The sequence below is a fragment of the Falco rusticolus genome, chromosome 4, assembly GCF_015220075.1.
Source record: "Falco rusticolus isolate bFalRus1 chromosome 4, bFalRus1.pri, whole genome shotgun sequence".
NCBI lineage: Eukaryota > Metazoa > Chordata > Aves > Falconiformes > Falconidae > Falco > Falco rusticolus.
This window is the reverse complement of record NC_051190.1, coordinates 18634998-18648402: the sequence shown is the minus strand read 5'-3', so window position 1 is coordinate 18648402 and position 13405 is coordinate 18634998. Positions and strand designations below refer to the sequence as shown.

Here is a 13405-nt window from a genome sequence, read left to right as displayed (position 1 = left end):
TTCATCGCAGACCTCCCAGCCCTCAAATTTTCTGTACCAATCTGAAACAGGAACTTCTGTTTCCAGTGATCCTCTTCCCCTCTTTTCAGATGAAACTTTCTCTCAGCAATTTCTTTTATTTTTGGCTTCTTTTCCAGAAATGAGACAGAGGGTAACAGAAATAGTGTGCCATCCCAGTAACCTCCCCCTGCAAGGAAGCACACTTGCTTCTATTTGCCCCCAAAGCAACAACTCCTGAAGTCAACGGCTGTCACTAAGTGGCTGGGGGTGATAGATGTGCCAAACTACTTTATTTACATTATCCCTCTGCAATGTTGTTTTCTTCTTCCACCAAGACAGCTGCACCAGCTCCCTGCCTCTCCCAGCCCGCCCTGGGGTGACACCAAGCAGCGAGGACCATCCAGGTAAGCTGCTGGCCCAGCGCATGTGTCACATCGTGCAGATACTGCTGGCATCCCCTCCCATTGCTGCTGGCTCACAGACAATTACGTCCTTTAGACTGGCAAGGAAAAGTTATTTTGTTTTTCTTTTCACTTTTTCTTTTTTGAAACACAGCCATCTAACCTGGGTTTGGGTTTCATTTTACTATGAGTCTTTTCAAACCAAGTGAGTTCAGTTCAAGCCTTTATTCTTACAAGTTATGATCCATCAGGTCTGATGTAGCTCCGCCTGCTTCACCTCAGGACTGAATGGACATGGAACACAGCTCTTGCAGTGACGAGCATGTGATAGATTAAATAGACAGGTAGTGACGGCAGTTCATAGGATAACAAATGGCAGGAAAATCAGCCAGGCATTCCTTTGGTTCTTTTGCTGCACTGATACATGGAGACGTCTCACAGTAAAATCAAAGTTACACATCCTAAACTGGTAGAGTTTTCCATACGGTTCACCATTAAGCCCTGAGACTCCTTGCCACAGGGGTGTGAGGCAAAGGGCCACTGCCAGGATGGGTTGGAAACAAATGCCACCAGAGAGTAGAGCAACAGGTTCTCTTGTCCTTTGCTCGTAGGGTGCATGTGAGCCCTGCATAGGGTGGTAGATTGGTTCTCCTCCTTCTATTTCAGTGACAACTCCCCTTAATCAGTTGCTCCAAACAGCTTTTTGGCATTACCTGTACTGCTGCAGTCCCCATCCAGCAGAACAGAGCGCCTCTTATCCCCCCGTCCTTTGCCAAAAATGGGCTGAGAGCCCTCATATGCCACTATAGAAAAGCTAATTTTGAAAGAGTGCTAGGAAACTCCAGCCTCCTCTTCTCCAGGGCTGCAAGAGCCTGGTTTTTGCCTAAACCAATGAAGAGAAGTAGAGGTAGGGGACCTACCATAAGTGCCAGTCTTGGTATCACTGCTCCTTGCTGTTAACCAGAAGGATCTGGGGCTGGCATCAGTGGGAAGTAAGTGATTTGCTGTGTGCTTTCATTAATTTAGACACCATAGTCAGCCACTTGAATCACCCAACAAAACAAAACAACAGGGAAAAAAAAGAAATTTCATGTGAGTATTGAGACTCTATCTTTAATAAAAACATCTGTGAGTAATCCTGGTCTTCTACTGCGACAACCAAGGCAAGCCCCAGCTTCCCTGTATGAGGAAGAAAGTTGCTATTTCATAATACTATTTAAAAATGGTACATTGTGGGGGTTTACCTCTAGCTGTCTCTGCCTAACAGTCTAACACTGAATAATCTGAGCTTTCTTCATCATGATACACTTATTTTTCCCTTTTAAATCACTACAGTGGATGATTTCTACACATTAAAAACACAGATATTTGTGGATATCTGAAGCTGAACACAGGCTCTTAAAAGACAGTAACAAAGTTTGACCCTCTGCCCATCTTTAGTTGTAATTTAAGGGGTTTCTTAAATCCTCATTTAAAAGTAATCATAAATAATATCAGTTGTACATAATATATTTTTAAAGCCTATTTGGCTCCAGTTACTTGTTCCAAACTCTCAACCTCCTACTGTTCCACGCAGCAGCAAACTATAAAGAAAAAATAAGTGCAAACCACTCTTTTTTTTTTTTTTATGCTGGTCTAGCATAATCTTTATTTCTTTAGACACTTTGTGCAAACATTAAATTGATAAAAGACATAATGTAGATGGACCCACAGCTGAACTGAAGGTAATTGCATAAAAATGAAATGGAGACCTATAATTGTACACTGCTTTAGCCTCTATCGCACTGTTTTCTGGAAGCAACGATCTCGCTTGTCATAGCAAGTTGCTTGTTATGGTGATTGCATGAAGGCTTGATCTAGCTGTACAAGACAAGTATAACATTACTGAAAGGGAGCTTTTCAAACTAAAAGTCTGACACTAGAATGTACTGTATTTTCAAAGATGTAGTATGCTTTAACAAACAGAAGAGTCCTTGAATGACAGCTTTTGTTACCCTTTTGTTTGATGGTGCTGTATTGAAAATTCAGGTTATGTCTATGCCTTTCTATTTCTGGTTTTGATTTCTCTTCAACAGCACTTCAAGAATAAAAATTGACTCGAAGCATGAATAGTAGGAGTCGGTGGATACAGTAAATGTTAGTCTGGCATTTACTGATTACTTCCGTCTGATTTTTTTTGTCTCGTTTGTTGAGTGCTTAAATGCATTCTGTGGGCCATTGTATTGTTGCAGAAATGGGGAATTCAACAGATATTTTGCAGTTGAAAATATATCCTGTTTAAAGTTTTGGGCCAGTTTTGAAAGTGGAAAATGACAGAAATTGTCTTTCCTGCCTAGGCCTTTTCAATATGGTCTGTGTGCATTCAGCTGCTCAACCTGTGTGTAGCTCTCGGTCTGGACAAACAAGATCCATTTGTAAGGTTGGCACAGGTGGGACATGTGTCTTTTGGACTCGCAGAGCAATTATTATCCAATAAATCCAATGCGTAAGTGGGACATTGCTTCCTCCAGAGCTCTGCTACTTCAATTAGCACAACTTTTCCTGGAGACAGTATGTTATTGAATCAAAGTGCAGGAAAACTTATATATGTCATTGATTTATAAACACTGGAAAACAGTGGTTACTGTACATGCAAGTACATCCAAAATGCACAGATTTTCACCTTTTGGACTCAAAAGGCTGGCCAAGCAGTCATAAAGGAGGGAAAAAAGCTATATTACTTACTGTGGGGGGGGAAACCATCAACAAATTATCACAGATGGGCAAAATCAGACACACTTTGCCCAGGATGCTGGTTTCCTATGACCAAGTGTACAATCTCTTGGCAAGCATCGCTGTGCTTTGCACTGCTGGTTCACACCCAAGCGAGCCACCACCTGTCCTGTCTTTCCCAAGTATCACTCGGGTCTTTCCTTCATCATAATGCTCACAAAACCTGACAATTATAGGTCTCTGAAACTCCTCTCTGTGCCACTGCAGTCTTACTATCTCTTGTCCACTTTTCTCTATCCCACCAGTTGCTCCCTGCCTAAGGCCAACCTGTAAACTCTCCAGGACAGGGAAAAAACACATTGCCTTCATCGTAGACTTTGTCATTACTACAAGTCCAAAATCAAGCCAAACCACATTTTTTAAAGCAGTCATTTAAAGTCCCTCAGCCTCTCCTCATAGATTAGATGCTCCAGACCCCTCACCAGCTTGGTGGCCTTCACTGGACGTGCTTGGTTGCTTGCTTCACTTCACCTTGGTTGCTTCACTGGACCAGTTAGACTTCAGAACCTTGCTTCCCCCAGTTTGGAGCCCAATAGTCCCAGTGGTTTTTCACCTAACTTGCAATCCACCCATCCCATCCATACTTCCTATATCCTTCTTTTGGCCATGAGGATACTATGGGACAAAACCGCAGTCTCATCAAGGCTTCACACTCTATCAGTCTTTTCTTGCCTTTTCTTTAATATGTCAGGGGTCAAAGGTACCTGAAAGACAAGAGATATGCAGGGTCTCTTTTCTGGCTCCTTGCAGCAGAGCACAGACTAACCGCTTCAGAGCACTTACTGTTCCTCTCAGAAAGTAATGTTTGCAAAACTGAGGTGTTTGTAAAGATTGATTTTCTGTATACAGCTCAAGAGCAAGCATACCACAAGATTTAAGTAAGATAAAAAGTGAGGCTGTGCTTGATGTGAGGTGCAGGAGTTAATCAGCTGTAGATAAGAATTGATGAGGTTTTATCATCCCAGCCACAGAGAGAATGACTGTGTTTCTTGGCCTCTTGATCACTTTGGAGAGTAAGTGAAACTATCTATCAACCCATGTTTACCTGTGCCTGAGAAGTTCTTCAAGAATAAATTGAGCTCAGAATTCTTCTTAACCTTTCCCCTACTTGGGTCTTAAAATTAAGCTCTCCCTCTGGTTTTTGAGTTGCCTCTCTGGCACGCTGACAGCATGTGAAATATCCCATCTTCTAGTTGACTTCCAGGCCAACAACACAAGTGTGGATGGAGTTATGAAATAATGAATCTGGACATTAAACAGAGACCATCTGGCTTGCTTCGCTGCAAGATTATGAGCCATGGCGAGCTGGCACATCTGCATCTAGGTACCACCTACACACACATTGTTGGCTGTAGATTCAGGGAAATAGAGCTGCTGTTGAAAAATAACAAGATAATTGTTTTGCCTTCTTTTATATCATGAATTGAAGTTAGGATATCATGCTGGAAATAGATGTCAACTGAGGCAATAGTTCTATTCTCTCTCCTAACCTGATCCCACCCAGTGGAAGTGAATTATTGCTGAGCCTGTCAGTCCACTGGGTTTAAGAGAAAACCTCAGAATGCAAGTTCACAAATACTTCTACTATGAATAAACTTCACTGGCTAAGGAGATTGAAATCATTAGGTAAGTAGGGTTAGGCCTTGGAAGTAAACAGCTGCAGGTTTGAAAATTCTACATATGTTATTCTTTCAGATCTCTGTCTTAGTATCACAAACAAGTCTTTTTTTTTTTTCCTAATCCCACCAGATAATCAGCTTACAAATGAAAAACATACAGACGAAAAGCCTATGAAAGGTATTGTTATGAGTTCTGTCGCAGAATTCAGCATCACAGACACTTCATCAAAGGGTACCAAAAATGAGAAGAAATTGTCAGATGTGAGCACATCATCCATCGCTTCCCTGGAGAAATGCAGAGAATTCACTTACATTGAAGATGACGCATCAGTACATCAGAGAGACAGTGACGGTATGTTTTATAAAACAGATCACATTTATGCTGATTTCTAAATAATGCCCATTGCAAAAGCACTACGTGTATCTAACTTGAAATAAATGCTTACATACTGAACAGGAGGCTCAAGAACATAGCCAAAAGCATCATTAAGTTGCCCTGCAGACATTTTTGTGGTAGATGAGAATCTGTAGAAGATGATCTTAAATTGCCAGTGATATTAAAGTCATAGAAGAGAAGTTTAGAGCTTATTGTGCAACAGAGCCCTTGAACTTTTCTAATGAGTGTTTGCACAGAGGTACTGGTGTCAGTATTAGATAAACAGAGTAACTCACATGGACACATTTAAAAGCATCTTTACTGCACATCACAGGCTCTGTGTTGAAACATTACTTTGTTATTAAAATCTTGTGCTTTTTGTGCTCTCTTTTTCCCAGATGAAACTCTAAAAATCATATCTATTCTCTCCAGATTACATAAGCACCATTATGGTTAACACATTCAGGAAAAAAATTGTTACTAGAAAACAGATTTTTGGAGAGAAAAAAAATTTGAAAGATCCTTCATTGATATATAGTTTTGAATTTCACCTCTCATGTCTATGTACAAGAAGGAAATTTCATAAACATATCTAAAGACAATAGACTTAATTACACCAATAGCAGAGATGGTTGCTTTTGCTGTCAGCACTGCAGCAGCTGCTGTGGTGGCTGAACAGATGCTGTGTTTGGTGGTCAGCATAATCTATGGACTTGTATAGGCAGTTCTTGTATGGACCGTTACATCCAGCCCTGCCGTTCTGCTGACCCATCACCAAATCCTTCCTCTGCTGACTACACCACAAAACTCACGTGGGTCAGGATGAGGAGCTCTCTTCACACTCTGCCCTGTGGCTGCAGCAAACTGTCTGTGATGACTGGCCCAGGCGGATACACGTGGATAGGGCTCCCGGGTAGGTTGGTGTGCTCTGCATTTTGAAAAAGCCTATTTGAAAACAAAGCTTTATGAAAGGCAGTTACAAACAAAAATTGCAGCAGAAGCCAAATATTTTAAGTGCATTTTCACAAATGAACATTGCTAAAACATAATCTGCACTGGGGCTAATAATCCAAGCTGCTTTACCTTTTCCAAAAAGGAGCTGATCCTTTTTATTGTGTAAAAGCACAAGTTAAAGGGCTGAATATCTATATTTTATTTTTTTTAAGAGTTTCAGAGCCAACAGTATAACCAAGTGTTAAGGAACAGAATGGGTTGTGAACACTCACTACAGACCAAGGGGCCTGACTCCCACTAATCTAAATAATATAACACCCTTGATTTTAATGGAATTATGCTGAGAACCAGCTATTCCCAGTTATTCTGGTGGATGTGAAAAAAACGGCTTCTGTGAAGCATTGTTTAAGTTTCTTATGCGTGCCTTTTGCAATAATGGATTAGTATGTTATATCCAATGGAGCTGGCATCTAGCATGTGCATCATTTCACAGTTCCTAAATTAAGATTTCTAAATACAGATCAACACAATAAACTGCCCTGCTCTCCAGGAACCAATACCATCATGTTGTATCACTGATCCTGTAATACAAGGGATGACTCTGATACATCTATCAGAATAAATTTCATTTCAGTAAAGGATCTGAAGTATTTATTGCATTTAGAGAACTTGTCTCCTAGTCCAGACGCTGTCTATTTTCTGAGTTTGCTGACTATCTGATCAGGCCCCTCAGTCATTACTGGCACACAGGTGTGTACCATGTGATGTAAATAACAGATTTCATACTCCTTAAAAAAGCTAAAAGTGAAGGAAATTAACAAAAAAAACCCCCAATCTGTGCTCAATTAATAATGTTAAGGGCTGGATGGAAGCCAAGGAAACCAAAGGACGCCAGATTTGTGGTTGTCTCTGCATACTCTGCTCACTACTCTGACAAGATACTGCTTATTCCACATACGCCAGGCCAAATCCTGTTCACGGGTACGTGGAGAACCTCTGAAGGCACAGCAATAGCCAAGGAAATCAGCGATTACGTTGTCCCCTGGGCTCAGAGAGGCTCAGAACCAAAGCCCGTGGATCTCGCCGAGGGTCACCACGGTGGCTTCAGCCAGCATTCGAGCCATGTTTCCTCAGGGCATCACCACCATGAGCAGAGGTGATGCCCTAAGATGACAGCCACAAAACAAGAGCAGGAAAATTTAGAGATGAGACAGGCTAATGACATTATCAGAAGTTCTTCTTTTGTACTAATTAATCTACTAATGTAGAGAATGAAAGCTGAGGTCGTTGTTCTCACTGAGATAAATGCTGTTTCACAAACAGCAGGGAAAACAGAAGAGAAAACAGGAGATTGCATCTTCTTTTATGCAGTTTGTGGGTAATTTATTTTCAAATATATAAATGAATGCATAGGAATGGATGTTTAATTGCTAATATCTATTATTTATATACATTACCCCACTTAAAACAGGACAAAAAAGCCTCACACATGCAAATTTTTTGAAATGTCTTACATCCATTATCACAGTTCATGGTGTGTGCTCTGATGGGAATTTAAAAGCATCTTTACTGCACATCACAGGCTCTGTGCTGAAACATTACTTTATTATTAAAATCTTGTGCTTTTTGTGTGCTCTCTTTCCTGGATGAAACCCTAAGAATCATATCTATTCTCTCCAGATTACATAAGCACCATTATGGTTAACACATTCAGGAAAAAAACTTGTTATTAAAAAACAGATCTTTGGAGAGAAGAAAAAAAATTGAAAGATCCTTAATTGATATATAATTTTGAATTTCACCTCTCACATCTATGTATAGGAAGGAAATTTCATAAACATAACATATCTAAAAAGAATAGTCTTAATTACTCCAAGGACTACTGGGTAAAATGATTACATTTTCTACAGAGTAAATTTCATACAATTAAATGCAGCAGTGTCACCTTATAAAATGTTTCAATTTTATAATTATTTCAGTTCATTTAGTCAGAAAAAAATATAAGCATGAATTTACTAAGTATCACCAAAATCTAGTCATCCTTATTCTACAGAACTGACTTAGAAGTTAGTTGTGCTTGTCTGAACTTAAATAGATCTTGACATATTTAAATAAGTATTAAAATTGATAACATTGGTGATGATATGCTATTTAGAAAGAAGCTCAATCACATGCTATTTATTCTTGCTACCTTCTTTAAGTGACTTTTTTTTTAAAAAAGAAGCTGGAATTATTTTTTATTTTGTTTTTCATCAAGAAAGCTTTCTTAAAAAGAAAAAAAAAAAAAAAAAAAAAAAAAAAGCATAATTCTGAAAAGTTCCTGGCAGTGAACTTTATGTTACGTGAGATAGAAAATGCCACAACAGAACCAATGCAGTTGCATGAGTTCACAGTTAGTCATCCTAGGGCAAGAAATGTGGTTATAACCATATGCTTTCCTGAAAGAACCAATGAAAAGGCATTCATATTGTTGAAGGCATTTTTCCTTTCCAAAAACAAGGAGAGGGAAAAAAAAATTGAAAGGTCTGGGTCTTTGCGCTCCAACTGGATTCACACAGTCAGAATCTCACACCTGCTCCGAGCCCTGCCGCAGCCGGAGGCAGCCGCCCCAGATGCTGCGGTTTGCACGGCGCGGAGTTAAGGAGTTGATTTCTGAGGGGAACAAATATAACACCAAGTTTTTGTCACGGTGACCAAGTTTTCAGGAATATTCACTGGCTCCAGACACACATGCTAGATGATACTATTTAGCAAACTTTTGTCTCCTTACAAAAAATTAAGAAGTTGGAAAACGAAGAGGCAAGAAACCCGTGTTGGTGGGGAAGTGGAAGGACCCTGGGCTGAGAATCGATCAGCACACTGCCCTCTACCAGCGCCGTTCTCCAAGCCTCGCTTTTCCTCCCTGCCTTTGGTGAGGCAATCTAGCTGTCATTAAAGATTCTAACTGAAAAAGACTACTTATAGAAATCGAACTATAAGCAGACAAATTTCCCCCCCATGTCTGGGGATTTGGTCTTGTTCATAAGATCATTATCCAGACGCCGTATCAGATTCACGCACCTGGGATGCACAAACCCATCCATCCAGCCTGACCATGTGGAAAAGGAAAGGGAAAACAACCTGCAGAGCCCGAGGGCCTGATCCGCTCACCAGAAAATCTTTGGGTGTTCAGACAGTGACTTCCGACAAGGTTCGATTCAGACCGCGCCAGACTTACAGCACAGAAAGGATTCAGTTCTGAACTCTTCATCTGCAGGCAAAACCACACCTGAAAACTGGGGTATTTTTAGGGCTGAGGTTGTTTTTAGGCTGGTGTTGGTTTTTCTTTTACCTTCCTAGAAAGACAGGAGTGGCCTGATGACTTCCATCTTTAATTGTAAACTCTTTGGAAAAAGAAAATAAGCTCCAGTGTGCTGTGCGTAGGTCAGGCAGCACGTGCGGCACCACAAAGCAGCAGTACCTCCCGACTCCTGCAAGGCTGCAAACGTCACAGAGCAGCCCTGCTGCGTGAGCCGCACTCCTGTGCTGAAATGTGTAGCCCCAGCTCTTTAAGATTATAGAATCTTGGAGTCATTTAGGTGGGAAAAAACCTTTAAGATCATCAAGTCCAACTGTAAGGTTGGTTCAGAGGATGCTTCCTCTGAACTTCACTGCCACAGAATATTTTCATTCAAATTATTTTCATGCCGCTGGTTTTTTCCACAACAAACAACATCATAGAAATTAAATCCTTTCGTTTGACTCTATGGAAGTAGTTCTCCTCAAGGTATTTTTAACCTACCCTGTGTGCTGCCTTGCATCTCATGTCTGTGTAGTCACACTAGCCTAAACCCGGGTAACAAAGCACGCCCTGTTTCTTACGTCTTGCTGCTTTTCCTTTCTCTTAGATGAATGCGCGACACTTATCCTGGCCTGCTTGTTCTGCCAGTTTTGGGACTTTCTTATAATGCTGCCTGATACCTGTGAACATTGGCTGACAGATACCTGTTGTCCATCCAATAGATACTACCAGACCTCTGACGAAGACCACGCCAACAACGACTGCAACTGTGACTGTGACATTGATTGCAGCCTTTTTGAGTCCTGCCATGAGACTGGTGAATGCCTGGAACTTGCCATGGAGATTTCTGAAGTCTGCTATCGCTAATAGGAAAATGACAAAATTCCTCAACGCTACCTGACAGTAAACTGACAGAGTACGAAGGAGTTTGTTTTGATTTTTTTTTAAGGATAACAAAACCCAGATTGTTTACCAACCAGGACTATGTGCATCGTGCTGCTCCCACCCTGGGAGTCCATGTATCTGTACCATTCTGGTTGTACGGTTTCACAAATTGCTGAAACCAATAAATGCAAAAAGAAAGGGTCTTCTCCTTTGCCATAGACGACAACAGAATTCCTAAGTGCCAAGCATGCTCGATGCTTTACCACTGTCAATCCAAGGCTTTTATAAACCTCTAATTGCTTTAAACACGGATTTCCCCATTCATAAACACAGGACAAATTAGGACATTATTTTAGGACTAATATATATTAGTTCATCTTCCTAATGGGTTCATACCTAAACATGTATTACACATTGTTGGTTATTATTAATAATGTATGATATAGCATCATTTTATAATTAAAAATTTATTTATTCAATCTCTTAAAACACACTTATATGCTCAGTTTAGGTAGAAAAGAAAATTAAATGAATTAGAAACCATGCTAGCAGTAATTACAGCAAATGTCTCTAAAAATCTCCAGTGAAATTTGTAGAGGAAGCATTTTAACAGGGTAGTGCAATTCGACAGTGTATTAATGTGCGTGCCTATGGTTATGTAATAACAGGTTATGCCTATTGTTCATTAGTTATAGGAAAGGGCTCCTTAAGTGTAATTAGCCTAAATGGGAATTTACTGCACACTTTCAGAGGAGAAATACCCCGTGGATAGCCAGTAACTCCTTTGCCTGATTTTCATTTGTAAGATTTCTGCAAGCAGCAGAATATTGCCACCTATTCTAGTGGAAACAGGCATCCCCACCTCTGCACAAAAGATTACAAAATGACAGTATCTATCCTGGTTGTGCTTTCAAACTCCCTCTATCTCTTTTCTGATGGCAGGTCTGATTAATAAAAAGGAAATACATATCGCACATTACACATATGACAACAAAAGCATGTAAACTCAGCTGCCTGAGGGTGCAGAACGCACGCGTTAAGTACAGAGGAAAATACAGAGTTGCTTGCTCACATTAGATATTTATAGACTAACACCAAAGACAGTGTTTGCTTTGTATAGACTGTACAACTTCTCCTCAAAACCCCACTGATCTCAGTGCAGAAGTGCCAGGGGAATCCCAAACAAGAATCCTGGACAAGATGCTGGACAATCCATTGCTGGAAAATGCATTGCTGAAATCACTGATGCCACTTCTTTAATAACCTGAGTTTTACATCTGTCGTCCTGACACATTAATATGTAATGGAAACAAAAATTCATGTGAATTTTCTTCCCCCACCCCCCACCCCCCCCCCTACTGGAAAATTCATGTTTTCAAGAAATCAGAAAGTAAGAAGTAGGTAATGATCTTTGTGCAGGTATCTTACAAAGCTTAGAGACCTAAGGACAACAGACCTTAGAAATGCAGTAAGCAGCCCAGCATACCTTGTTTCTGTGCCCCTTCCAGGACATCTGTGAGGAAGAAAAGAGGATTGCTCATTTTAATTGCAACATCATGTTGTGACTTGTAACCACCTAAAAGAACAAAGTCATTAGTCTTTAATTGCCACACCTGCATTAGCCTGCCAGCCGGGCTGGACCCAAACCCCAAAGCACTAACCATCGCCATCCAGGAGGCACTAGTTTTGCTCACCCTGGGCTGGGCATACTGAGTGTTCATGCTCCAGTGTGTGCCCTCACAGGTAAAGCATTTAAGAGTCAGAAAAGGGGAAAACTTGCCCCACATACCATTTCTTAGAGAAGCACTAGTAGAGATGCGCACTGGCAGTCCTTGCTTTTGATGCTGGAGTGCAAAAGGGGAGTTTTCACCTGCGCTGGCTGGAAGGAGCCCAGGAGAGGAAACCAGAGGGTGGCATGAGAGGAAACCAGAGGGTGGCATACCCCAGAATGCTGCCAGTGAGGGACATTGGTCTTGCAAGCCAGGATGTCTTGTTCCAGCTCTGAACCTGCCGGGTAATGCACATTGACCATACTAGGATCACCCATGGCAAGTGAGGTCTCTATGCATCAGTTGTGGAGCTGAATTAAGGATTGCTGGCACATTTTTTTTTTCCAACTCTATTCCTAGGAATCATTATTCAAAAGAGCGCTTTTTTTTGTTTGTTTGTTTGTTTTTTTCCATGTTGTAACCCCTAAGTTGGCAAACTGAGGTCATGTCTACTGCAGGGCGTGGGTAAGGCCAAAGACAGAATCACAATGATCACGGCCACAGCCATGGCTAGACAGGATGTCCCAGCAGCTTGAACTGCGTCACACTGTGGGATATACTGAGAGCTGCTGTTGTAGTGAATGGTGGTGTTTTAATTAATGCAGAAATATCTCCTTGCTTAAAGTGTACAATGGCACATTGCTCGGTTTCCTGTTTTAAGAAGTAGATCTTTAGAGGCCTTCTGTACGAGCAATGAAACCTTGAAAAATGTGTTATTTCATACAACACAGTAGAAGCAGCAGCTTAGGATGACATTGTTTTCCATCATAAAATTGTTAATTGCAACATTGTATTTTCATGACACACAGGAATCCTTTTCATACATTGACACCGGAGAAAGTAAGTCAGAATTTTCCAGTAGCTATTCCAGAAACTGGGTTTCTCTTTGCATAGCCATCCTATTCCCACATCAAATTGACTTCCTAAGCCAGAGAAATACCTGTTTATCAGATCTGAACACAGGTAGACATTCCAGTGAAACAGAAATATTTGGAACAATTCAAGGCTGTCTCTGTATTTTTTATTTACTGGGAAGAAAGGTCTGAGTGCATGAGTAGGAGGCGTTTGGGTGGATGGCTGTTCTGAACATGTTGGACTCAGCTGTGCTCCCAGAGAGATGTCAGCTCCACAGCATGTGAAACCAGCTCCTCAGAACAACAAATAGAAGTTCCCACTTTGCAAATGGGAACATCGCTCCGACACGACGCCTCTCCTCAGCACCATAAATGCACTGACAGATTGTTGGGGGAAGAGAGAGACAGAGATAATAACGAAGAGCTATATTGCTGCCTTCCACACGAAGGGACCATGGGATGCTCTCTAAGGATCTCCTCTTGGAAATGACCCGG

General features: G+C 41.0%; 1 protein-coding gene across 1 annotated transcript; it reads left to right on the top strand.

Moving 5' to 3' along the window:
* Positions 1 to 340: 340 nt before the first annotated feature.
* Positions 341 to 10493, top strand: MDFIC2 (MyoD family inhibitor domain containing 2; the record flags this gene model as incomplete). Its single annotated transcript, XM_037382447.1, has 3 exons — positions 341 to 404; positions 4923 to 5144; positions 10010 to 10493. Coding segments are annotated over 3 exons (546 nt in total), but the record flags the coding sequence as incomplete, so codon positions are not given.
* Positions 10494 to 13405: the final 2912 nt, after the last annotated feature.